Below are 27943 nucleotides of genomic sequence, written 5' to 3'. Positions count from 1 at the left end.
GGCCCTAGCTTATCAGGTATCTTCAGGATGGTTGCAATGTCCTTATTGTGGCCTAGCAAGGCTGATCCTTCTTCACGGGGGAGGGGAAGCTCATGAGTTCATGTCAGAAACAATCCTGTCCCCCTTACTAGGGAACCCAATTGGATACTGAGCTACCATGGGCTATGTCTGAGCAGGGGTTGTAGGTTATATCCATGCATAGTCCTTGGTTGGATAAACAGTCTCATAGAAGACCCCTGTGCTCAGATATATTTGAACCTTGTGGGGCTCCCTGTCCCCTCTAGGATATACTAATTCCTCCTTCCTTCCTATGATTCCCTACACTCTGCCGAAGATTTGGTTATGGGTCTCAGCATCTGCTTTGATACACTGCTAGATAGAGTCTTTCAGGTGCCTTCTGTGGTAGGCTACTGTCCTGTTACTTGTTTTCTCCTATTTCCAATGTCCATCCCCTTTGTCTTTCTTGATGAGGATTGATCATCTTACCCCTGGACCTCTTTCTTGTTTATCTTCTTTAGTTGTACATATTTTAGTATGTATATACTATCTTATAGGTCTATATAAATGAGTATATACCATGTGTGTCTTTCTGCTTTTGGGATACCTCACTCAAGATGATTTTTTCTAGATTCCACCATTTGCCTGCAAAATTCATGATTTCCTTGTTTTTAATTGCTGAGTAGTATTCCATTATGTAAAAGTACCAAAATTTCTATATCCATTCCTCCATTGATGGACATCTGGGTTGTTTCCAGGTTCTGGCTATTACGAATAAAGCTGCTACAAACATGGTTGAGCAAATGTCCTTGTTGTGTACTTGAACATCTTTTGGATATATGCCTAGGAGTGATAATAGCTGGATCTTGAGATAGCACCAGATTATTTTTTTTTCCATAGTGGTTGTACCGGTTGACATTCCCACCAGCAATGGAGGAGGGTAAATTTTAAATGAAAAAAAATTAAAATAAAAGAATTAAATAATGCAAAATAAAATTTAAAATTAAAAGAAAAGTATTAATGGTTTCTTAGTACATAGGAAATGAGCCTTCTGTAGATTCATTTCTCACAATGGGTTACTGTGGTGGAAAGTTTTGGTGTCTTTAAAAAGTCAGTTATATTATATAAACATGTTTTTGTTTTCATTCCAGGTTTTAATGACTTCTTAGTATATAGGAAATTAGCCTTCAATTGAACAGCAGGCATTGTTTTTCTTTCTTCTTAACATTTGTGAGTTAGTGGAAAAGAGAAACAGCTTGCATACACATCTGTAAAATAGTTTTAAATAGCAGCATTGGCTAATGAGTGTTCTCTGGTTTTGCAGAGGAAATATCCAGGGCAGCAGACCTTACATCAAAGGAGAACCCTGCACTCAGTGCGATTTCAATGACTGCATCAACAAGCTCTGCCGTAAGCAAAAGAGAAAAGACAGCATTAGACAGTAATGATGCAGTCATACCATTCTAGTTTTAAACGTGGTCCCTCAGTTCTTAATTTCTAGATGATTTGGTTGCTTCTATAAGAATATAAAAAGCATTTATTACAAATTATATATAAATATATTAGGTTCAGATGATTTTCCCTTCCCAGATATTTCCTTTTCCAAGTAAGAAAACAAAAAGAAATTAAGTACATCTGTGGTCTAATTTTCTGCTGTGCTCAGGCTATTAATTGGAATGTTTATTTGCATATCTTCTAACAACTGTCATTTAACAGGGCTCATTCAGAAGTAAATACTAGTCTGTCTCCATCCAAATTAATTGTGATAAAAAATGTTTCTCTTTCATCATCAGCTTTTTATTGATTGTATTTGCTGTTTGAAAGTTTCATACTTCTATATAATCCATTCTGATTACACACATACACACATTTTCTTATCTTTCCGATAAAAGGCTCTCATTCCTACCAGTTTCTTTCTCACACACGTGACTTGAAGTTTTATATTGCTGATAGCAATAGACAGCTCTACTTCCTACAGTGCTGAAATTAACACTGTGATAGTAGACAACTTCTCTTGTTCCTGACTCTAACGACAACAATATTTCAACATTATATATAATATGTTTCAGATTGTTTTTAATTTGGCCTTCTGGAGGGTTGAAAGAAATACTCTTTTTTTTCTAAGATTTTAACTCAAATGGAGAATTAATTTAACCTCCCACACACACATCTTCTAAAAGGATTCTATGTTTTCATGGGTAGACTGATGTTGTCAACTACTTCAAAGAATTTCTATTACAGCACTACCACACTGTAAAAATTTATAAATGCTAAGAGTTATGATATGTCAATGATCCAACACTGGATTATTTCTTCTCTATGACAAACCCAATTTGGTCATGAAGTTTCCTTAATAAATGACTAGATGCTTATGGATATTTTCTTTATATTTTTTTCATTTAATTTAAGGGTTATAATTACTATATAGTTTTCCATCTTTGTTCTTCTTTAATGACTTCGGCTTCCAGGTAGTAATATGTACTGAGGTGTCAATGTACACAATGTGGACTCTCATTTATTTTGTTTATTTATTTATTTATTTATTTTATTATTTGGGAGACAGTCTCTATAAAACCACTTTGTTCTTATTACGTATGTGTTATATATGTGTTAGCTACTGAGTTAATTTATTTAATGATTATGTGATGCTCCAGTTTTTAACTGTTTTGTTTGTAGTTATAATCCATCTGAGCACTGTGACTTCTGACATTTGTTCTTTTCTTTTTCTATTGGCCAGCCTTTATTAATAAACTTTTTATCTCGGTTTACTACTTCTTTAAAAAGATAAGAATATTGCTGATGTTTAAATATGTGGATGCTAGGGTCATACAACTTAACTTGAGAGGTGATAAGGGGATTAGATATGATAAATCACACAAAGCAAAGGAATCAAATTTTAGCTGTTATTGGAAGTCCCTCATTATATTCTGTTGGTCTGATGTGTATTTTTCATAGTACTTATAATCCTCAAATGACCACTTTTATTCCTTTTTTCATTCCATTTAAAAATTAATGCCACCTGTAGAGATGGCACAGTGGTTAAGAGCACTGGCTGTTCTTCCACAGGTCCTGAGTTCAATCCCCAGTACCCACGCGGCAGCTCATAACTGTCTATACCTGTAGTCCCATGGGATCTGACATCCTCTTCTTATGTACAGATGTACATACACTCAAGTACCCATGTACATAAATAAATAAATCTTTCAAAAACATTAATTATAGCTTTCCCTTCACTGTTTTCCTTTTTCTGATAACCATTATGTCCAAAGACTAAATTCATGGTACAAGTTAGGAAGTGAATGATTAATGCATTAGTGAATAGGGATAGGAAGCAAACAAAAAAAAAATGAGTTTCTAACACACAAGATCCTGTTAAAATTCAAAACTGAGGAGAAATTTTAGGTGTAGGAATGATGAATTTGGGGCAAGTGCCACTACAGCAATGAAGATTGTTTATAAAACTCCACATAAAAGAATTGAATTTTCCTCTGAGACTTAAAGCAGACATGGTTGGGTGCCAAAATACAGGGGTTTTTTTTGTTTTTGTTTTTGCATTTTTACCTATTTTAGATATTTATGCATTTAACACAAGAGGCATTCTAGAAATACGTACTGGCATGACACCATTGACAGACAGCCTTGTAAAGATTTTAAATACAATAAGATTTGAAAGGTTTTTTTTATTTTAAGTTTAAGAGCCTTTTCAAAGTTTATTACCTTATTTTAAAACCCAGAAAAACAAATCAATATTTTTCATTTTATGTAGTTTTTCCTTTCTTTCATTAAAGCTTCATAAATTGTACATGACGGGACATATACAAGTATATTAGTTTTGTTTTTGTTTTTGTTCTTTTTTGAAATCAAAGTAAGCTTTTAATCATTGTGCTTTGTTGACAGATCATACGCCTGCAAGGGCCCCTCAGCAGAGAGCATGCCAACTATCTGTGCTAGCTTTTACTCTTCAGAGAATACTGTAATTGATTTTTCTACTCAGAAGAAATTTTTGAATACTATAATAAAAGACTATTTTTTTAATTGAAACTCTACCTGTTTAGTTCTCTATTGTATTTTCTGTATTTTTTGCCTGAAATCTAAATTTAATGTCTATTTTTTAATTCAAAGAGGATATATGATATATAAATATATAATTATAATATATTATATACTCTGTTTTTATACTCTGAAATATGTAAACGTATAGTTAATAATAATGTTTATTATATATTAGTGAAGAAATGGGAATAAAGTCGCGTTTTTATTTTTTAAGGTTGTTTACTGATAATGCACATGTGTGTGTGTCTATTTGTGCGTATGTGCACCTGTCAAGACCAACGTTCAGACCCTCAGCACCCGTGGGGTCTGGAGTAGTGGCCTAATACCACTATGTGGGGAGGAGAGACAAAGGCTTCTTGTAGCAGGCTGGCTAGCTAACCTGCAATCAGCAAGATAGGCACTCAATTAAAAGATCCTGTCTCAACATAGAACGTGGGGAGCGATCCAGGAAGGCAGTCCACGTCACCCTCGGGTCAACACACATGCACCGCACATATACATCCACACACACGGACACAACACACACACAAAGGAACAGGAAAGGCTGAGAAAAAAAGCACAAAAATTACAGTATACTCAAAGATCAAGGCAGTGAACAAAATCACACCTTTGCGTATTTTTAGCTTTATTCTTTGTTCTCATTTAAATGTACATAAAACTTTATTTTTAATATTTATAATTTTTTGTTTGTTTTTTTTTTTTGAAACAGTGTTTCTCTGTGTTGCTTTGCCTGTCCTGTACTCACTTTGTAGACCAGGTTGACCTTGAACTCATAGAGATCTGCTTGCCTCTGCCTCCCAGAGAGCTATGAAAGGCATGCACCACCATGCCTGGCTTAAATTTTTATAATTCTCATAACATTTTAGTAGCCAAATTAAACTCATACAAGAAGAAACAAAAACTGAATAGGCATATGCTTTTTAAATAAATTGAAAAAATTATCAATGAAATAAAAAGCATCAGTCAGGCCCACATAAATTCACAAGTAAAATTTAACAAACATTTAAGAGTGCTATTATACATAGGCAAAGGCAGCTGAATTTAAGCAAGCCTGATCTACAGAGTGAGTTTCAGGACGGGGATACATAGGGAGAGCCTGTCTTGAAAAACAACAAAACAAAACAAAACGAAAAAGGAATCCTATTATAATGGTGCTCTACAATCATTTGTAGGAGACAAAAAGCAAAAAAAGTACTTCTCAACTCTATTTGGCAATGAATTTTTGCATACAGCACCAAAGGCATGATCTATGACAGAGAAGACCAAGTTAATAAAACAGACTCCACTGAAACTTGAAGACTCAGAAGCTGCTGACAAAAAAAAAAAAAAGGGCAGGAAAAATACTTTCAAAAACATACCTGATGAGTGACTGCTATGCAAAACATGCAAACAGCTCTTTAATCTCAAGAATTAATACTAAATAAACCCATTAGAAATAAAAATGGGTCAAAAGCCTTAGCAGCCATAGTAAGGGGAAAAAAGCATATAAAAAGGTACTGTACGTTTAAATCATCAGAGTAAGGAAGAATAACTTTTTTTGTTTTTTGTTTTTAAGGATTTAATATGTATGTGCATAGTACACCTAAGATATAGGTTACATGTATTGATTTTCCCTCCTTCACACTAACAGAATGTTTCTTCCTGCTGAAGATTTTCTCTTCATGTATATTCATGGATACAAAAATAAAATAAGTAAATCTGTGGAAGTCTTTACCTTTTCATTCAGCCAACAAATATTCATTGAATAGCACTGTTTTCAGTGCTGGATTTTAAAAATGACTTTTAAAAAGCAAGTTTTAAAAGAATAATAACTATTCATGTCACTAGTCACATACATAGCTGAAGTTGAAGAGAAGTGACAGAGTAAAGGCAAGACAGGAAATCATTATGCTAGTAGAGAGCCAGGTCAGAGCCGGAATTAGGTGATTCTGGTAACTATACTAAGATAGTAAACTAAGAGGGGCTCACATCACTTCCAGTTTGGAGGTAACGGTCCTGATGCTTTATCATATCAAGTTCCACTAATATGTCTGGGAGAATAGCTACTTATCTAACACCTTGTTTATAATTAAGTAAAGCATTTACCCAAGATCCTAGAGCGGGAAAGTGCTAGACTCAACATTAAAGTCTGATTGTCTCTGTATCTAATAATTATGAATAAAATCTAATTGTTCCTTTATCTAATAATTATGAACAATACAGTAGAGAGAATGTGTTTTTCATAGATGCTTTCTCAGAGACTATTTACACATTGTTGTCCTTTGCTTTCTAAAACTAGCTCACTCTAAAGTTAGCATTTTCTGACATGGGGGGAGCAGCTTTGCCAGGCCACAGAGGAGGACATTACAGCCAGTCCTGATGAGACCTGATGAGCTATGATCAGATGGAAGGGGAGGAGGACCTCCCCTATCAGTGGACTTGGAGAGGGGCAGGGAGGAGATAGGGAGGGAGGGTGGGATTAGGAGGAAATGAGGGAGGGGGTTACAGCTGGGATACAAAGCGAATAAAATGTAATTAATGTAAAAAATAAAAATTTAATTAAAAAATGATTGAAGAAGACTAAGTGTAACGACTCTATACCCCTACTAAAAGCCTCCAAAAGTTGACAGTACCAAATGTGAACAGATTATGAGAAGCAGCAGGAATGCAAACGGAAAGCAGTACACACAGGTTTTTTTTGTTTTGTTTTGTTTTTGGGTTTGGGTTTTGGATTTGTTTTTATAAAAGTGAGCATGGAACCTGTGAAATAGGTCATCGGGTCAAAATGTTATGAAAGCTTGGTGACCTGAAAGCAAGCCTGGTGACTTGAATTCCAACTCACACAAGGGTAGAAAAGTAGAAACAGCACTGCAAAGTTGTCCTCTGACCTAAACATGGGTGCCTGTACCATGGCCCAAACACACAGACACATAAGCAGTAATAATGACTATATATAATTATCATGATATATCATCTGTAATATATGTATAGTATATGTAATATATTTTATAATCTGATCACACTCCTACCATATCATCAGTCAGTATATTCCTTTGCATTACGAGCAAGAGAGTTGAAAATAATTTCCATACAAAAATCTTCAAACCAATGTTTCTAGTAGCTCAGTTTATAACTGCCCAAACTTGGAAGTAAACAACATGCCATTCCCTCAAAGGATAAAGAAATAACTTTTTACATTGAGAAAATGGAATATTACTCTGTTAAGAAGAAATGAGCTGTCAAACCATTAAAAGACATGGAAGAAATTTAAGTGTGACACTGCCATAAATGTGACCAACTTACATGGTGCATGACTTCAACTGTACAACATTCATGAAAAGGCAAATTGTAAAGAGTAGAAAAAACACCAAGATGTTGGAGGGAACAACATATGGATTGCATGGAGAAATTTCTGACACTGGAACTCCTCTGTGTAGCATGAAAATTATTGATTTTAATGGTAGATAATATGTAATGAGGAATCATTATACATGTGCCTAAATCCTCAGACTCTACTGCATCCAAAATGAATCTTAATGGGAAGTGTGAAATCTGGACAGTAAAGTGACACTGTGGCCTCATCTATTATAACAAATATACAGACTTGTGTTTTGTTTTGTTTTGTTTTTTCTTTTTGGTAGTACACAAAGGATGGTTAATGGAAGTGTGGTTGTTTTTTTTTTTGTTTTGTTTTGTTTTGTTTTGTTTTGTTTTGTTGCTTTGAGATAGTCTTTCTGTGTAGCCTGAGCTAGTCTGAACTTGCTGTGTAGCCCAGGCTGGTCCCAAAGGACACTGATGATGGAGAAAGCTTCACGTTTTGTGAGGACACTGATCACATCCCACATTATCTGTACTTCTCAACCTACAGATTTCCTCTTAAGGGGCCCATCTTTTTTCAAATACCTAAATAAAAAGAAAAATTACCTTCAAGATTTAACGGCAACATTGCTTTAGACAAACTGCTTGACCTCTCCCCAAATGATTTTCCATCTGTTTGAGGAGATACAAATGATAAGTATTTCATAAGGTTATTATCTGAATAAGTTCATATTTTCCAACTATTTAAAATAATGATAGACCAGTTTAGTGAGATAATTTTTTTAAAAAATATTCACAACTGCATTGTAGTTCACTGCTTAATAAATTATTTATAGCACTGGATAGACTCATTTCTACTTCGCTCAGCTTTTATAGCATTGTGGCCTCTATCATATAAGAAGTATTAAAGAAATATTTATCAAAAAAAATTAGATGTCCAGTAATAAAATGAGCTACTCAGGAATTTCCTATATAATTGGTCAGAGGATATGACCATCGCCAGTCCTAGACGGGCAATGTATAATAAATGGACCCCGTTCAAGTGTCAAAATATCTTCAAGATACAGAATTGCCTTATTGACCTTTGAGAGAAAGGACTATGTCTTGTCTACCGGTCTTTCTCAACCATTTAATATGCTGCCTCGCAATAAGCACTGAAAGAATAAAGGCACGACTCAACTCATCTTGTGTAGGCTTATTGCTTTTCGTCACGTAAATAGAAGATAATTTTTAACAACACTTCTTAGATATTTTTGGATAAATCTTAGACTGTTCTGTCCCTAAGAGCGACAGCAATAAAAAACACACAACTCAACTGATAAGAAAAAAATAAATAAATAAAAGTGAGCCGGATATTCGCCAGCAACACGGGAAGAATAATGATTTCCCCTTCCAAGGTATCTCAGATTTGTTAATCCTTCAACACTTGTGGTACAAACCATGTTTGATCAGTAAATGAAGCCACGCCCCTCAGTGTCAGACATCAACTCTAGTGCTCAACTAGCCTTGCAGAAAACACGTGCTCGTTTAACTGCCATCTGACTTTGGTCTCTCAGAAGACATTTATCATAAATTTCTCTCCCTGCCCGCTTCTCACCCCTCCTTCGCCTTCCACTTAAGAGCCCTCTGCCGACCCGTAGATTGGCATGGGCAGCGGCTGGCTGGCGCATGTGCACTGGTTTGTCCTTGCTGAGCGGCCATGAAGCCCGGTGTGCGTCCGTCTGTGGCGTGCAGAGCTCGGTCGCATTCCCTGATCCCAGGGCGTGTGCTGGAGCTGTGGCTGTGCGAGCTGTGGCTTCTGCTGCTGGGCTCTGGTTTGAATGCCAGCCTTCTGCCGCACGAAGAGGATGTAGACTTTATCAATGAGTATGTCAATCTCCATAATGAGCTCCGAGGCCACGTCTTCCCCAGAGGGGCTAACCTGCGCTTCATGGTGAGGCTGTCGTCCGACGCTCCCACCACCCAGGCCACTTCTCCAAAGCATGGGGAAACCCAGAGAAACATACTCATTTAAGTTTTAAAATACATATATAACCACTGCCTGCCTGATACAGATCAGTTCTGTGGTTTTACATAGGACCAAATGTGGAAGAAGTTGGGGTAGAATGCGGAGGTGCAAATTTTAAGGGACGCCAATTTAGAAACTGTGTTTTACCGCAACTGTTCTTTCAAACATTAAGAATCAATGCACTCTTATCGATGATCATTCACGTAACAATACTGAGCAGAGAGAATCCTTGGATGTGAATTAGAAAGTGAGACACTCGGGGTGATACAGATAGAAGGTTAGATCCTATTAATTTAAATTTTTGAAGTTGTTTCCATTTTAAATCTTCTCATATTAATTCTGCCTTTAAAAAACAAAACAAAAACAAGAAACCTTGATTATTAAGGTTCTTTTCTTCTAGTTTTCCAGACTTTTGTTTGTTTTTATCCCTACATTGAATTTTGCTCCAAGGGTCTGTCTATCCATCCATCCATCCATCTATTCATCTATCTATCTATCTATCTATCTATCTATCTATCTATCTATCTATCTACCTCAATTTATTCACTTTGTATCCCCGCTGTAGCCCCCTCCCTCGTCTTCTTGTAGTCCCACCCACCCTCCCTCTTCTCTCCCTATGCCCTTTCCCTAGTCCACTGATAGGGGAGGTCCTCCTCCCCTTCTATCTGACCCTAGCCTATCAGGTCTCATCAGAACTGGCTGCATTGTCTTCCTCTGTGGCCTGGCAAGGCTGCACCCCCCCCCCAGGGGGTGATGAACAAAGAGCCAGCCACTGAGTTCATATCATAGACAGCCCCTGTTCCCCTTACTAACTTGAAAACTGAGCAGCCTGTGGGCTTCCTCTGAGCAGGGGGTCTAGGAGAAGACAAGGAACAAGACAGCAGCCTTCCATAGGGGACCTCTGAAATGCTCCAAGTGTTTGTCTTAGCCCCCTTGTTAGGTAGCTAGTTGGATATTACCAGGATCAGAAGACATTGGGGCTCGGTGATTCCATATAATCTGTAGCTTCTAAAGGGAAGGACTGCAGGATTCTTAATTACTGGTCAGAGGAATGAGCCCTGAGATAGATCTGGCCTTGAAAGGAGATGTAACTCCTGAACTGCCCTTTTAAATGTCATTAATTGGCTATCTAAACTTAATTCCAAGAAGACACATTATGACAAAGAGAGGGGCATGTCTGACTCCTTGCCATCAGTCTCAAAGGGCCTCTCAAACATCTGGAAGGAAGATGCCCTTAGGAAAACTGTTTTTTTCTAAAGACTAGAAGTAAATAAAGCCTGCCTAAAAGGTAGATTGGACCAATGGTTGCTCTGACCATGGCCCACCCTCACCCCATGAACACAGGCTATCAGCTCTCCCTGTCTTCTGCACTACAAACTGCCTGTCTTCTCTGCATTCTTTTCATGGAAATCACAAGGATTGAGAAGCCAAGGGTTGTCTGGAAGGAGAGTCGTGCGAATTCTTCATCCTCGTACAGACCCTCATTTTTCTTTCAAAGTCTTGTTGACCCTCAACGCCATTTTTTTTTCTATTTTCATCTGACATCAGTTGTTTCTATTGATACAGAGATTTCATGATTTCACTAAAAAAAAAAAAAAATCATTGCAAAAATCCAGCAAGTAAATAATTCTTTCCGTATTAGCCAATTAAGCACTTCTAATTTACACTATAAATTACATAGGACTGCCATCCTTGAGATATGTCTTTTCTGTTTTGAGGATTACTTCTTCCACAAGAAGTTCTGAAATAGGACATTAAAGGTATAATGTTTTTTGTTTTTTGTTTAAAAACTGGAATGTAGCAGTTCCCATTGTCAAAGACTGTGGGAAATTCAGCAAGTACCAACAACATGTTATGTTTCTACATCTTCACTGGCTTGGATATTTTCAATCATTTGCTAAATTAATTATGAAATGGGATTTTGGTTTTAGTGTTAATTTTTTATTCATTTGCACACACACACACAAGCCATGACAAGCATTTGGATGTCAGAGGACCACGTTCAGAGTCAGTTGGTTCTGTCCTGCCCTGTGGGCTCTCAAGTAGCCTGGTGCCTCCACCAACAGAGCCACCTCTTAGGACCTAATGCCACTTTTTGGAATGCTAATTCAATTAGCCATTAGTTTCTTGTTTCATTTTCTATGTCTTGTTTAGTGGGTATTTTCTCACATAGTCCTTTTTGCTAAAGATATTTTTTTTTCCAGCCAGTGTTTTGTATTTCCTACTCCTTGTTACTGTTTCCCCAAATTTGAATTATCCTTCCTCTTAAAACTGAGTAAACACAGTGGTTTCTGGAATAACCTTTGTAAGCTTTGTTTGTGATCTCTGAAAGACAGAGAATATTTCAATAAAGAGAAGAACAGAAAACACCAGATTTGTGAGCTTACATCATAGACTTTTAACATTTGAAATGATACATTCTCGGTTTAAGTTAAGGCTGTATCCTAAATTTACTTTTCTAAATAAAAGTTGGTGTGAGTTTTATCAGTATTTTCTTTCTTCTTTTTTCCACTTCCTTTCCCCCTTTCCCATGCTTTCCTTTGCCCCATCCCCACCCCCACCACCAGGAAAGAGGAAAAGAGAGGAAGAAGGGAGATGAGAGGGAATATAGAACTGTGTAAAGACATGACAGCAGGTAGGAGAGTGGGGAGGCTGGTATGAGAGAGGAGATGATCTACGGATGCTCCCTCTCTTTGTGTGGGTTGCCTATCTATTGATAGTAAAAGTCTTGGCACAGGAGAGATGGCTCAAAGGTTAAGAACACTTGCTGCTTTTGCAGAGGACCTGGGTTCAGCTCCCAGACCTCACAAACTTCTGTAATTAAAGTTCCAAGGGGGGGGGGCTCTAACACCCTCCTGTGGCTTCTTGAAGCATCAGGCATGCAAGTGGTGGACATATGTGCTCACAGGGGAAACATACATGAAGTAATAAAATGGAAAAGGCCTTAAAACTTTGATGACATCTTCTCTTTTTCCTTCATGCATATGCTTTGGGGCACTATTTTAGAGAAATCATTGCAAATCCACTTTATGCAGTTGTTCTCTAGATTTTCTTTAAAAAAAAAAAAAGAAAGAAAAGAAAAACCTCACAATTTTAGGTCTTACAGTTAGTTCTTTGAGCTATTTGTGGTTAATTATTTGATATGGTATAAGATAAGAGTCTAATTTTATTCTTTTGTGTACGGATGGATATCCAGTTTTCCCAGAGCATGGTTTAAAGTACTGGTGTTTGTCAATTATGGTCTTTGCAGCCTGTGTAGAAACCACTTTCGTGTGTGTGTGTGTGTGTGTGTGTGTGTGTGTGTGTGTGCAGAAAATTATTTCTGAGCTATTTATCTTATTTCACAGTCTGCCAAGCCCTCTCCATTTGTTTCCCTTTTTAAAATTATTACTGTTACTAAATTTAATGTCCCTTAGAGTCTGCCTGAATTGCTTTTGATGGGGGGGGGGGGAATCACACTACTTTGCAGAATATTTTGTGTAGTGAGGGCATTTTAATATTGTCTCCAGTCTCTGGCCATAGATCTCAGTCTTTTAATTAGTATTTTCTTTAATTATTTTAACAACATTCTGTGGTCTTTAAAAAGTCCAGTTTGGATAAGGTTATTTTTTAGTGTTGTTATGGTGCAATTATTTGCCTATTTTTTCTGTTCAGATTGTTCATTGTTAGCATATAGAATTGTATGTAATTGTGCATACTACTTGTGACCTCCTGTTTTACTCAAATCATTTCTAAATTTCCTTGCACTTAAAATACATCTTTAAATTCCCTCCCACATGTGGCACATAGGTGTGAGTTTACTTCATCACAACTGGCTGTTGTTGTTTATATGCCTCTATAGAAAAACATCTTTTAGCCACATGTGGCTTGTCCTTGTAATTATATCCTTCACTCAAGTGCCGCTTCTTACACCTAAGACTATAATTTGTCTGATACTTTGAATAAAGTTGACTATGGCATGAGACTTTTAAAAAATACATCTTTAATAGTTTGTTTATTGTGTTATGCTGGCAGCCAGCAAGCCCCAGAGATTCCCCGTTTTTTCCCCCTGTTTCTTCCCCACACAATGGTTTCCTCTATCCTCTATTGCTTTTGACTTTTTAAGTACCACTTAGATTGTACAGCTAATAAACCCTTTAAAAGTGTTAATTTCTTCTATTTCACTAATCTAACAGATTTCTAAAATATAGTCTCTACACATTGAAACTTCCAGTGAACTTGTCTGAAAGAAAAGTTTTCAGGCTCTCCTCTGATCCTCCTAAATCCAAAATCCAGGTTTGGATTCCAATAGTCTGTATTTTAATTTAAAGTCATATAGATGGTTCTGAAGTGTACTGAGGTTTAAGGTCCCTTGGTGTTACTATTTCTTCTTTCTCTTGCAGCTCTATAGTTTGAGCTACTTTCTACCAGGCCTTGTTCCTTTTGAATCTGTGTGTTTATGTCTGTTGGTAAATCTGAAATTCTTCATCAATGGAAGTTGCCTCAAATGCAGCCTGTATAGTCTCACCTTCGTCATACAGAATAAATGTTTGACTTTCTCTTTATACATAGCTCTTCTTTTTCATTTATATTTCCTTTTCTCTGTGTTTTACATTCTGATTCATTGTCATGGAGTTGATTTTCAGTCACTTCTTTTCTCTCCATCTTTCTATGGTATTTTTAATATAATTTTTTATTCATTACAATTTATTCACTTAGTATCCCAGGTGTAGCCCTGGATACACCCTTATCACCTCCCAATCCCGCCCTCCCTTCATCTCTCCCTCCCTCATCTCTTCCCATGCCCCTTCTCCAACTGGCACACCATTTGGAAATGTGACGTTGCTTCACCCTTATGATAGTATAAACTGCAGCTGGACCAGTGATGCAAGAAAAATATTGCTGGACCTTTGGAGTTTTAGTGGTGAGATAATATCTGAAAGTGGTTTTAAATTTATTCTTTCACTATAAGTAAGGCTGGTTGTGTGTGTGTGTGTGTGTGTGTGTGTGTGTGTGTGTGTTAATTATCCTTTGCCTATTTCTTAAAACTTTCTTGATATTTTTAAAATATTCACTTCATTTTTTTTTCATCTGGAAAATTATTCCTTACTTGTGGTATGAATTGTCATTGTTTTCTCATGTATCTGCTTTTGATAACTTTTGTCATCCTTTTAAAAGAGTGTATGATAAAACTGATTCCAGATTTGGGCATTAAAATCAGAAAAATCTTTGCTGTTCCATCTATGCATTAATTGTCTGAGCACAAAATAACATTAAAAATGTGTATTCTGATCAAACTGTATGTAAGCTTATATAATCCTGAAAAGACTATGTAAAAGAGAACTACAGTAATTAGTTTAATCTTCCACTTGAATATGTCAGCTAAGACCTACTAGTAGACTTTTATCTTAGGAAGTAGTCATTTTATTTTTGATGACCTGAAAAAAGTTACTCCTACAAATATTGCCCAGAAGAAAATAATACAAACTTGGTCTAGTTCTCCCTAAGGGATTAAACACCAAGAAAGAAAATTAAAACATTAAAGCAATGTTATTTTTTTTAATGGTAACATTAAAATCCTAGGATGTTTACTCCAAAGTCAACCCTGATCCTTGAGATGGGCTTACCATAGGATTTCTGATATCGAGCACAGGCACCAGGACCTCCAAACATTTTGGATTCACAGCGATGGGGTCAGCCCTAAGCAGGGTCTGACCATACTGGATAAGGGTATGTTTGACCTCCTTCTTAGAGGCTTCATCCACATACTTTCGGTTAAAAGCCACCAGAGCTTTGGAGAGAGACTGTTATTTTTAATTATTTTGTTTTCTCTGTTTTGTGTGTGTTTATTTTCAGACTTGGGATGTAGCTCTGTCGCGTACTGCTAGAGCCTGGGGGAAGAAATGTATGTACCAGCGGAATACTCATTTAGATACGGTGCATGAGTCCCACCCTGTATTTAATGGTATTGGTGAAAACATGTGGGTTGGTCCTGAAAATGAATTTACTGCAAGTATTGCTATCAGAAGTTGGCATGAACAAAGGAAAAGTTATAATTTTGAAAATGACACTTGCATTGAAGCTGAGGACTGTTCTCATTATATACAGGTACCTGATATGTATAGTTATTAAATTAGTGACCTTCTTAATTGCTTTATCTACTTCTCTGTTTTGAATTTATAAGCTCGAGTGATAATATGACTCCCTCAATACAATAAAACAATTTAATCCTCTCTGGCTCTTTAAATATCCACCATTCCATCCATTATGTGAATCATACAAGAAATAGTCATTGTCTGCATACCTCAAGGTCAAGGGGTTTGTTCTGAAACCAGTGCACAGTAGAAATGGAAGGAAGATTCTTTTAAAGACAATGACTTACAAATTATGAACCATGAGCAAACAAAAAGGTGTCCTAATTCTCCACAGATTAGTAGACAGACTATGTGGCTTATCTGTCAACTTCCACTGTTATTTCCAGGATTCATGCCCAGCACTCCAGCTCCCACCTTACTCTCCAGGAATCCTCAACAACCTTTCATTCTCTGTACTCACCTTCATTATGTCACACAGGAACTTAAATAGCTCATAGTACACCAAGACCAGAGACCTTGTCATTGTACCCACATAGTCTCAAAACAACATGACCCTGACTAATTTCGCCAGTAAATATTTATGTCAGGCATCAAAGCATTTTGAATGAAGTTGTTTACTTAAAATATAACTTGATTTGTCTCAGTCAGCTTATTTTCATGTAAAACATAATTTTGAAATTTATTCACGGTTGTAACTCTGCTCCTTGTTTTCTAGCAGATGAATTCTTTAAAGAATTTTTGATCAGATCTTTTTTTTATCAGTTCCTCCATATTCCTTACTGATGGGAAAGCCAGGCTGCTTAATTTAACTTTAGTCTCTTTCCTGTTACTATGCAGTTTTCTGCTCTGTAATTCAAGCCACCAAGACATTCTTGTTTCCTGTATTAGAACTGCTAGACTTTACTTCAACTCTTATATTTTTTTCTGTTATTTTTGGAGTGATATTGTGAATTGGTCCCGGGGCCTCGCTTATGTCCCTAGGCAAGTGGTCTAGCCTCAGAATTTGTTTTTGTTTGCTTTGTTTTTATGTTTTGTTCTGCCTTTGAGACAGGGTTTCTCTGTGCAGCCCTGGCTGTCCTGGATCTCACTCTGTAGATCAGGTTGACCTCGAACACACAGAGATGCACCCGCCTTTGCCTGTTGAGTGCTGGATTAAAGATGTGCGCCACCACCTGCTGGCCAGATTGTCTGTGTCTAGTCTTTAATGTATCACAGTTGTTTCTGTATGAATTGAAATTTTATTACAATTCAAGTTTGTTAAAATTGAATAGGAGAGAGAAATGGCTCTCCTTCCCCACAGGTTATGAGTCAAAAGAAGAACTTTTTCTTTACTTGAAAGAAATTAATTTTACTAATATTGAGCATTTCTGGAATACCTCTCATAACTGCAGTCTTTTTGCCCCCACTCCCACCCCCCCAGTTCAGCATCTCCTTTTTATGATCTGGAAAGCAGACCTCCTCTTAATATTTTCTAATGAAAAGCCCATACTTTGTTTTGTTTCCTGATCCAACTTCCTCTATAAAAGGAAAGAGAGATGCTGGTGCCGTTGTTTACACTTGCTTGCTTCCTGTCTGTAGCCCTTGTGTTCCTCTTTTCTCTCTTTTACTTTACCTCCACTTTTACAAAGCTTTTCTTCTTCTTTCCCTAATTTTCCTTTCTCCTGCCGAAGCCCTAAAAATTTTTTCAGTCTAAGCAGGTATTGGCAAATCACCTCATCAGATGTGACTTCCACTGGCATTGTCTGGAGCAGTGTTCTTAAGCTGTTTCCTATAATATGAAACTATGACAATATTTACGTACATACAGCTCTGGACATGCTTCCTAAATTTACAACAGTGTCCCACCTCTGTCTAAAAACAATTTTTAATAGTCCTTGAATTTCTTGGTTAAAGATTCTGTGTGGATGGAATATAGTATTGATAAGATAAGCACTTCTAAATCAACTTTACATTTTCCTTGACATGTTTGTTTCAGCTCGTTTGGGACAACTCCTACAAAGTTGGTTGTGCTGTTACGCCATGTACAAGAATTGGAAGTGTCCATTATGCAGCACTTTTCATATGCAACTATGCACCAGGGTAACTGATTTTAAAGTAAAAAAAAAATATATTAAAATAAAATGAGAAGTTTTTAAGTTTTACTTCAACTTTAACTTTTGAAGTCTTACAACTTTAAGTTGTAATATGTTTTTAAAGTCTTTATTGGCCATAAATGCTTTAAATATAGTATTGAGAAAAGACTTTATAATGAAATATTTTCAATCTCAAATGAAATCAGTCATACTTTGAGCAAATTGGCTTTACTTACAAACTCTCTAATGTTTACCACTTATAGGAATGAAGGTTAGCATTAACTAGTTACAGTAACTAGAGGAGCTGCTGTATGGTTTCAGTCATTTTCCAAAATGGTGTATGTTCATATCACTAATAAGAGATATTTTTTTCCTTTTCATTTATTTATTTTTTATATTAATTACAGGTTATTTACTTTGTATCCCAGCTGTAGCCCCCTCCTTCATTGCCTCCCAATCCCACCCTTCCCTCCCTTCTCTCCTTCCTGCCCCTCTCTAAGTCCACTGATAGGGGAGGTCCTCCTCCCCTTCCATCTGACCCTAGTTTATCAGGTCTCATCAGGACTAGCTGCAATGTCTTCCTCTGTGGTCTAGCAAGGCAGCTCCTCCCTCAGGGGAGGTGATCAAAGAGCCTGCCACTGAGTTCATGTCAGAAACAGTTTCTGTTCTCCTTACTAGGGAAACCCGCTTGGATGCTGAGTTGCCATGGACTACATCTGAGCAGAGGTTCTAGGTTATATCCATGCATGGTTCTTGGTTGAAGAATCAGTTTCAGAAAAGACCCCTGTGCCCAGATATATTTGGTCCTTGTGGGGCTCCTGTCCTCTCCAGGTCTTACTAATACCCCCTTCTTTCATATGTTTCCCTGCACTCTGCTGATGGTTTGGTTATGAGTCTTAATATTTGCTTTGATACACTGCTAGGCAGAGTCTTTCAGAGCCGTCTGTGGTAGGCTCCTGTCCTGTTACTTGTTTTCTCCTACATCCAATGTCCATCCCATTTGTCTTTCTAAGTGAAGGTTGATGGCTGATCATCTTACCCCGGGACCTCCTTCTTGTTTAGCTTCTTTAGGTGTACAGATTTTAGTATGTTTATCCTATCTTATAGGTCTAGTATCCACTTATAAGTGAGTATGTACCATGTGTGTCTTTCTGCTCCTGGGATACCTCACTCAGAATGATCTTTTCTAGATCCCATCATTTGCCTGCAAATTTCATGATTTCCTTGTTTTTAATTGCTGAGTAGTATTCCATTGTGTAAATGTACCACAATTTTTGTATCCATTCCTCAACTGAGGGACATCTGGGCTGTTTCCAGGTTCTGGCTATTACGAACACAGCTGCTACAAACATGGTTGAGCAAATGTCCTTGTGTACTTGAGCATCTTTTGGATATATGCCTAGGCATGGTATAGCTGGATCTTGAGGTAGCACTATTTCTAATTATCTGAGAAAGCACCAGATTGGTTTCCAAAGTGGTTGTACAAGTTTTCATTCCCACCAGCAGTGGAGGAGGGTTCCCCTTTCTCCACATCCTCTCCAGCATGTGTTGTCACTTGAGATTTTGATCCATTCTGATGGGTGTCAGGTGAAATCTCAGTGTCACTTTGATTTGCATCTCCCTGATGACTAAGGACATTGAGCATTTCTTTAAGTGTTTCTCTGCCATTCTATATTCCTCTACAGAGAATTCTCTGTTTAGCGCCATACCCCATTTTTTAATTGGATTGCTTGATTTGTTGCTTTTTAACTTCTTGAGTTCTTTATAAATTCTGGATATTATTGTATCCCAGCTGTAGTACACTCCCTTGTCGCCTCCCAGTCCCACCATCACTATCTCTTCTTCTCCCATATCCCTTCCCTTGTCCCCTGATAGGGGAGGTCCTCCTCCCTTTCCATCTGACCCTAGCCTATTTGGTCACATCAGGACTGGCTGCATTATCTTACCCTGTAGCCTGCCCCCGCCCTCAGGGGAAGGTGATCAAAGAGCCAGCCACTGATTTCATGTCAGAGACACTTCCTGTTCTCCTTACTAGGGAACCCCCCTTGGACACTGAGCTGCCATGGGCTTCATCTGTGCAAGAGTTCTGGTTTATCTCCATGCATGGTCCTTGGGTGGAGTAACAGTCTCAGAAAAGATCCCTGTGCCCAGATTTTTTGGTTCTGTTGCTCTCCCTGTGGAGCTCCTGTCCCCTCCAGATCTTTCTATCTCCCCCTTCTTTCATAATATTCCCTGTCCCTGGCCCAAAGTTTGGCTATGAGTCTCAGCATCTGCTTCAATAGATGTCCCTCAACTGAGGATTGGATTCAGAAACTGTGGTACATATTCACAATGGAATACTACGGAGCAATTAAAAACAAGCAAATCATGGAATTTGCAGGCAAATGGATGGAACTAGAAAAGATCATCCTGCCTGAGGTAACCCAGAAGCAAAAAGACACACATGGTATATACTCACTCATAAGTGGATATTAAACGTATAATATAGGATAAACATACTACAATCTTTACACCTAAGGAAGCCAAGCAAGAAGGGGGACGCTGGGTAAGATGCTCAATCCTTACTCAGAAAGGCAAACAAGATGGACATTGTAAAAAGGAGAAAACGGGGAACAGGACAGGAGCATAGCACAGAGGGCCTCTGAAAGGTCTTAAAACTCAGCTATGTTGAAATTTGTGTAGTAAGAATTATTTTAGAAATATATCAGTCTTGTGACATGAAGTACACTGAAACTAACCACAAGATAGTTGTTTGGGCTAACATAAGTCATACAGAGGTTCATCAATATCACAGATGGAACTCCCGGAAGCCTGCGTTGTTTCTACTTCCTCACTATTTTCTTTATTCTTGAGCATCTGCCACTTACGGTGGCTACCCCCGATAGCCTGCACCTCTGAAGCACTCTATTTGGAAGTCCTAAGTCATATAATCCTTTGAGTAACAGAACTATAACTTCCAAATAGGTGGGAAATAGTCTAATCAACATCGTAAATAGAAACAAAGACTTGACTATTTCCTAGGATCAAGGAATACTCTTTGGGACTGCACAATGGAGGGCAAAGAAAAAAAAAGATGGAAAGAAAAATAAGAAGGAAGGAATGTAGGTAGGTAGATAGATGGATGGATCTCGTTTACTGCTTGTCTTCCCATAGATAAGAGAAATTAAATGAATTTTCTTAACTAAATCATCTTAAAATAGGTGTGGAAACAATGTTGTTTAATTAACATAAATTAATAATTTACTTAACATAACTTTAATTAACATTATATAACAGAAGAACTGAATCTTTTCTTACTTTCTGCTTTTTTTCTAGAGGAACATTGACAAGGAGGCCTTACCAAGCAGGGCAGTTTTGTACTCGGTGTGGTTCTTGGGACAGATGCACAGACTTCCTATGCAGTAAGATAATATAAATCCATCTGATGTAGACAGTAAGAAAGTGGAGTGGTTGACTGTTGATATTGACTCTGGCTTTGATGCATATAAGGAGAACAGTCCTCAGCTTCAGTGCAAGTGTCATTTTCAAAATTATTTAGTTTTTTTTTTTTTTTTTTTGCACAAAAGTAAAATGTGCTCTGAGGTTATTGCTCATGAAATTCTTCTAAATGTTGTATATTCCAGCTGTGGTAATAATTTTGGATGATAAGTTTCTTTATTTGGGCCTCTGGCCTCATTTTCTAGAAATGTTACAAATTGTGTGTGTGTGTGTGTGTTCCTAAATACATAAATATAATCTGTTCAGTCCATATGGGGTGTGTGTGTGTGTGTGTGTGTGTGTGTGTGTGTGTGTGTGTGTGAGAGAGAGAGAGATTTCAGGGCTGATCACTTGCTTTTTGAAAAAGAAATTGTAGAAGACTCTTCCCTGAAGAACACAATTTTTCCTGCTTTCACTATTCCATAGTTACCTGTAGTTCTTTGTCTAGTGTTAGGCCTGTGATTTCCCCCCTTCCTTGTCACATTTGGTGTCATCTTGGTTCGGATCTCATCTTGACAGCTTTGGTGTTGAAACTTCATAGGTATAGCTTCCCTGAAGTTTCTAAAGGAAATTTCACAGCAGACATCATTTTGATATGGCTCTTACAATCTTTCTTCTCCCTCTTTTGCTGTGTTCCCTTAGCCTTAGGTGCAGAGTTTTGTTATAGGTGTATCAGCTGGGGCTGGGCATCACACAATCATTTATTCTCTGCATTTTGATCAGTAACACTTTACTGTGAGGGTCTCTGTCCCCTGCAAAAGGAAGTTCCTTTGTTGAGGGATGAGAGCTATAGTAATGTGTGGATAAAGGGATAAATGTTTAGAATTCATTTTGGAATTATTATTAATTTAGCGTAATTATTGATTTAGTAAAGTGGTAGATGTAGTTTCTCCTCCAAGATTGCCTAGATTACTAATGACAGACATGATTTTTCTCTTGTTGAGTGGGCCTTAAGTTCAATTAGAGAGCAGCTAATTACTGCCAAGGTTTAAGTGCCACTGTTGGTCCTCAGAGTTATTGTGCCATGCTGGTCATTGTTGTGGCTCATAGGCATCACAGCTGGGTAGGTCTGTTGGTGGCTTCCCTCCTTTGGAACACTGCTGGTGCCTTCTAGTATCATGAAAGCTAGACCTGAGAGAGGATACTTTCGTGTTTGATGTAGCTTGTGCCCTCTGGGTATCTGAAATGCATGGTGTTTTCAGCAATAGTATGTGTTCAACCTCCAGGATGCAACCAAGGGCAACAGGAATATTCAAGCATTTCCCAAAAGGGAAATGGTGGCAATCACATTTGAAATAGTGCAAGAAACCCAGATACTCGAAAGCACTGTAAAGACTGTGTGGGTCACAACTAAAATACGGAATTAAGAGGATTAAAGGCCAATGAAAACATTATAAATATGCACTGATGAGTCACACTCAAACAGTGGTAGGATCTGAAGAAGAAAAGCAAAATAACACAGGAAACATATGTAGGGGTAAATATGCATAAATATTCAAACAACACCTTCACTACAGAAATAAAAGTATTAATTCTAAACATTGAAAGTGAATACTGTGTACCATGAAAGGATGACACAAAATCAGTGTAGTTGACAAATCTGGTAAGTTCCTGGATATCAGTGGAAGAGAAAGAATCTTTTATGGATGTAAAAAAAAAAAAAAACCCATAAGATTCTTTATTAGATTATGTAACAGTCCATTTGCCCAAAGGAACCAGCAACTGTCAGTATTCCAGCAGTGAAGTATAGAACAAGGGAAGTACAGTTTTATATGATGCTAAGGGCAGAGAAGTGGTAACAGAACCAGCAGTTTTGTCTCTTACTGAGTGACTACTGTGACTCATGTATTCATTCATATCTCCCTCTGGCTTGCAGCCATCTCTTCAGAACTAGAGTATATAGTTCTAGAGCTTCCAAATGTTGCTTATCTTCAACTAAGTAGCAAATTCTGAAACTACACGGAAGATAGAATTCATAGAATTCTTAATCCTGGTCTCAGCTCTACAGTAAAGATTTGGCTTTGCATTGGTGTTGTAGCAATTCCACATTGGCAAGATAACAGCCTCACTTAAGGGGAAAAATAGGTTTGTTTTCAACTTCCATGCCATAAAATTCAGGACTAGGAGACAGTGGAATGATTCCTATTTTGCCCTTAGGTATAGAGAGTTAACTAACAATCCATACAAGCCAAACTTTGTCTTCTAGACAATTTTTACTTTGAGCATGTGGAAACTGTTGATACATAGTTAACATGAGTGCTTTCTCAACAAACTCCTTAAGATGACTCTGACCAAAAAGATGGGAGGGGAAGAAACTGCAGTGAATAACATTTGTAAGAATTGCATCTTCATTAATAGACTGAAAGAAAATCTGAGCATTGTTATTACCAAGTGTAAAAGTAACTTTTATTCACCAAATATATTTATCACCTTGGAGGCTTACTGATAAATGAACTCACACTTAATAGTTCTTTCTAAACTCTGGCTGGCTGGTCCAGCTCAGCTGTTCTCTACCAAACTCCTATCGAAGCTGACTGATTCAAACTGACTTTTCAAGAAAGTCTCTCTAAATTGTTTTGGTTGGCCTAAAACTAACTCTGCCAATTTGTTCTAATCTCCTGGTTCCTTCTCATTCTCTAGGTAATTATGTTTTCACTTGTGCCTAGTTTTATCTCTATATAACCCATCTCTGTAAAACTGTCATGGTGAAAACTTCCTCTGAGCTGAACTCAACCAAATTGACTGAACTCAACTAAATTGCACTCATTGAATTGCTTGTCCTCCTGACTCACTTTGGGCTGCTCTTAACTACCCTCTGTTTCCTGTCTATTCTCGTGTGAATTGAGCCTAATCTCTCTCTGATTTATTCTGTCAAATCTTTCTCTGATTCATCACTTTGTCCCTCAGTTAGACATTACTTTCTTTTTTGTTGTTCTTTATCATTTACTACAATTTATTCAATTTGTATCCATGATGTGGCCTCCTCCTTCATCTCCTCCCAATCCCACCTTCCTTCCCTCTTGTCCTCCTATCCCCTCCCCTAGTCCACTGATAGGGTAGGTCCTCCTCCCTTTCTATTTGGCCCCAGCATTATCAGGTCTAATCTAATGATTGCATTGTCTTCCTCTGTGGACTGGCAAGGCTGCCCCTGCCCTACAAGGGGGAGGTGATCAGAGAGCCAGCCACTGAGTTCATGTCAGAGACAGCCCCTGTTCCCCTTACTAAATGACCCACATGGAGACTGAGCTGTCCATGGGCTACATCTGAGCAGGAGTTCTAGGTCCTCTCTGTGCAAAGTACTTGGTTGGAATATCAGTCTCTGCAGGACCCCTGGGCCCAGGATTTTTGGCTCTGTTGGTCTCCTTGTGCAGTTCCTGTCCCCTCCACGTCTTTCTATGTCCCTTTCCTTCCATAAGGTTTCTTGCACTCTGCCAAAAGTTTGACTATCAGTCTTAGCCTCAGCTTCGATACCTTGATCAATAGGGTCTTTCAGAAGCTGTCTGTGGTAGGCTCCTGTCCTGTTCCTGGTCTTCTCCTGCTTCTGACATCTACAACATTTGTCCATCTGAATGAGTATTGAGCATCTTCCCTAGGATGTTTCTTGTTGCTTAGCTTCTTTAGGAGTATAGATTTTAGTATGTTTATCCTATATTATGTGGCTAATATCCACTTATGAGTGAGTATATAACGTGTGTCTTTCTGCTTCTGGATTACCTCACTCAGGATGATCTTTTCTAGTTCCCATAGACATTACTTTCAATCAAGGCTTCTACAAACTAACTCTACCTTAAGTATGTGGGACTAAGAGTGTGTACTAAGAGTGTGTCTGTAGTCTATCCACAGTGATTAAAGGTGTGTCATTCCAGCCAGATAACACAGACCTAAAAGGTCTTTGGATATGATGCCTTGCCAGTGCAGCCATGTTGCTGGATTAAAATTCATCTACAATCAAGCAAAATGTAACAAGAAATTTTAGCAAGATAAAAAATGACATAATTAAGCCAGGCATGGTGACGTACGCCTTTAGTTCCAGTACTCAGGAAACAGACGCAGGTGGATCTCTATGTGATCAAGTCCAGCATGATCTACAAAGTGAGTTCAAGGACAGCCATGGCTATTAAACAGAAAAACCCTGTCTTGAAAAACCAAGATAGATAGATAGATACATAGATAAAAAAGCAAAAACCTAATTAAACGTATACAATATAAAATTATGAAATAATAAAATACAAAAATTACTTAATTAATATGGGATAAGAAAGATGTAGATTCATATCTTTATATCTTTTATATCCAGGGACCAAAAATAAGGCTTAAAAGCTGACAGATAGGGGCTGGAGAGAATACTCAGTGGTCAGGTAGCTCATGAGACACAACGCCTTCTAGCACCTACATGCATGCATGTACACATGCATATATAAACACACACATATATAAACACACACAAAAACTAAAATCCTTTCTTCAAAAGCAGATAAACTATTCTATAAATAAATTAAATTTGTTTAAATATTTAATAAGTATAAATTATGATAAAATAAACAAAAAACTACTTGTGATAAGTGAAGAAACCTGCCAAAAAGAATGCTCTGTGATATTCCTGCTTCTGCTTAAGGATCAATAAATACACATGCATCATGGAGAGAACCTGCCCACCCTATAATGAAGGATTCACCACATAACATATAAAGGACCAAAATCAAAATGCTAAAATGATATCACAGGCACACAGAGTTCACTTCATCTCTAAGGACCCTAAAAAATAAATTCTAATTTTTACCATATCAATGCAAGACCAAGCCCACATTGGCACTTCACTTTCCACATGTTTGTACTCATTTATCCTCTTAGGGGAAGTCAAGAATGATTGGCTTAGAAAAGGAGTAAAGGAGTGGATCTAGATGGGAGGGAAGGGGGGAGGAACTGGGAGGAGTAGAGGGAGAGGAAACAGTAACCAGGGTATATTACATGAGAAAAGAATTTATTTTCAATAAAAGAAAAATAAGGATTGTCTGACCCTCTCTACCCAGTTGAACAAATGAAAAGGAATTTGTCTACTTGAAGATGTAATTATCACTGAAAAAAATAACTAAAATCAGTGTTGTTTATTGTTGCTTGGCTACTAGCTGAGGCAGAACATCAGAGACCATGATGCCTTAGATCAGCCTTCCTAATGTTGCAACCCATTAATACAGCTCCTCATGCTATAAATGTCTCTTTTATTTATTTCCTCTGATGAGGGGATGTGATGAGGACTCTACCCACGCTGTTTGAATATACAGCTTGGAATGAGCCCAGAGTGTCTCTTTCTCTGTTCTACCTAATCCTAGGCCTAGGCCTAGAGGCTTCTAGCCCCTATAAAAATCTTCCAAGCTGACTGATTTAATCCATCTTCTTTCTGCTTCTGCCTGAATTGTTCTGCCTGGCCTCATACTAACTTTGCAATATGTTCTAATCTTCTGCCTCTTTCTCATTGTCTGGCTCCTTCCATCTTCACCTGTGTCTAACTTGTTCTCTGCAACCTGTCTCTGTAAAACTGCCATACGTACACACCCTTTCTTTTCTCTTGAGCTACCCTAAAGTGGCCTCTCTTTGCTGTGATGTTCTTCGGAAAGTTGGGTGTATCCTATCTCTGACTCATTCCGTCAACTCTTTCTCTGATTTGACACTTTGTCTGCCCCACAATTAGACATTACTTTCAAATATGTCTGCTTCCATCTACAGACTAACCTCATTGTCATTGTTAGGGATTGAAGTTGTGTACTAAGGGTGTGTCTTTATTCCAGCCAGATCATACTGTAATCAAGGGTGCCCACACTCCAGCCGGATCATATAGACCTAGAAGGTCTTTGGATGCGATCCCTTGCCAGAGCAGCCATGTTGCTGGATTAAAATGCCTCTACAGTGGTATCCCACAACCATAAAATTATTTTGTTGCTACTTCATAACTAATTTTGCTACTGTTATGAATTGTAATGTAAGTATCTATCTGATATGTAGGACATCTGATAGGTGACTCCCCAAAGGGGTTAAAAACCACAGGTTGAGAACTGCTGCCTTCGATTCTGTGGACATAAAGAATGGTGGTACTGCTGTTAGGGAAACTCTTATAGAAGTAGAAAAAATAAATTATGTACTTCTTAATAGTCTTTATTTTTCTTTCTAGGTAATGTAGATCGTGACCAAGCTACATGTATGTATTGTTGTCTTTTCTTACTTACACAAATTAACCATTTTACATGAAATATAGCTTTCTTTAATTGCTTCTTTGTTTATAGATTACCAATTCTGGTACCCACCTTGGGAAAAGCCCCGCCCACTTGTGTGTGCTCCGCTGTGCATATTTATCCTTTTACTGAGAGCAGCATGTTTTGTGCTGTGTATCGTCTTCGTTTTAATAATACAGTCTCGATTTCCAGATATTTTAAAGGAAAATCAGTTGCTATTTGAGAGTAAAAGATTTTCAAGACAGGAGGAAACAAAAACTGAGGATGAAGAGATGGTGGTGGATGAGGAAGGAGAGGAAGAAGACAAAGAAGAGGAAGAAGATAACACAATATAAACTGAAGATGAATAGAAAAAGAACAAATCTCAAAACATTGAAAAATAGAATGCTGAAATTTAAGAAGAATATATATAAACCTGTTATAATATTTTTCTATGCTTATTTAACTGACTTAAATTAAAAAAACAGAAACAGTATGAATACAAACCTCGTACAGAAAATATTAAGCTCTTAAAGACACAGAGAACAATAGGAACAGCAACAACAAAAAGTTGTCTTAAGATTTCATTATGGTATCTGATAAAAAGAGGGACTATTTATAGTTCTGTCTTTCTGTGTAGAACTTTTATGAATTAATAAATATCTGAAATATTGTTAGATGAAATTGTCCATATAAGATTCTCAGAAACATTCCAAGTTGAGAATATCTATTTGATAAATATGAGCTCTTTTTATTGTT

At 37.5% G+C, this 27943-nt stretch overlaps 2 protein-coding genes across 2 annotated transcripts in view; both read left to right on the top strand.

The window, feature by feature from the left end:
* Glipr1l1 (GLIPR1 like 1) overlaps window positions 1-1442 on the top strand; it is a 32285-nt gene extending 30843 nt beyond the window's left edge. The window contains exon 4 of the mRNA XM_055626195.1: window positions 1322-1442. Within this exon, the coding sequence (XP_055482170.1) occupies window positions 1322-1442 (121 nt within the window). The remainder of the gene's footprint in view (window positions 1-1321) is intronic.
* Window positions 1443-9046: 7604 nt separating this feature from the next.
* Glipr1l2 (GLIPR1 like 2) lies at window positions 9047-27540 on the top strand. Its single transcript, XM_055626194.1, has 6 exons — window positions 9047-9280; window positions 15191-15442; window positions 17405-17508; window positions 20817-20902; window positions 27145-27171; window positions 27257-27540. The coding sequence occupies exons 1-6, from the start codon at window positions 9047-9049 to the stop codon at window positions 27538-27540; spliced, it is 987 nt and encodes a 328-aa protein (XP_055482169.1).
* Window positions 27541-27943: the final 403 nt, after the last annotated feature.

The sequence above is a fragment of the Psammomys obesus genome, unplaced genomic scaffold, assembly GCF_907164565.1.
Source record: "Psammomys obesus unplaced genomic scaffold, mPsaObe1.curated_primary_1811, whole genome shotgun sequence".
Taxonomy (NCBI): Eukaryota; Metazoa; Chordata; class Mammalia; order Rodentia; family Muridae; genus Psammomys; species Psammomys obesus.
This window is presented reverse-complemented; position numbering and strand designations above follow the sequence as displayed.

What these genes read in the sequence shown, in the direction of transcription:
- Glipr1l2 (XM_055626194.1), top strand. Translation starts at nt 9,047, where the DNA reads ATGAAGCCCGGTGTGCGTCCGTCTGTGGCGTGCAGAGCTCGGTCGCAT. An exon ending in GGGCTAACCTGCGCTTCATG is followed by an intron (nt 9,281 to 15,190) that starts GTGAGGCTGTCG and finishes GTTTATTTTCAG; the next exon opens with ACTTGGGATGTAGCTCTGTC. An exon ending in ATATGCAACTATGCACCAGG is followed by an intron (nt 17,509 to 20,816) that starts GTAACTGATTTT and finishes CTTTTTTTCTAG; the next exon opens with AGGAACATTGACAAGGAGGC.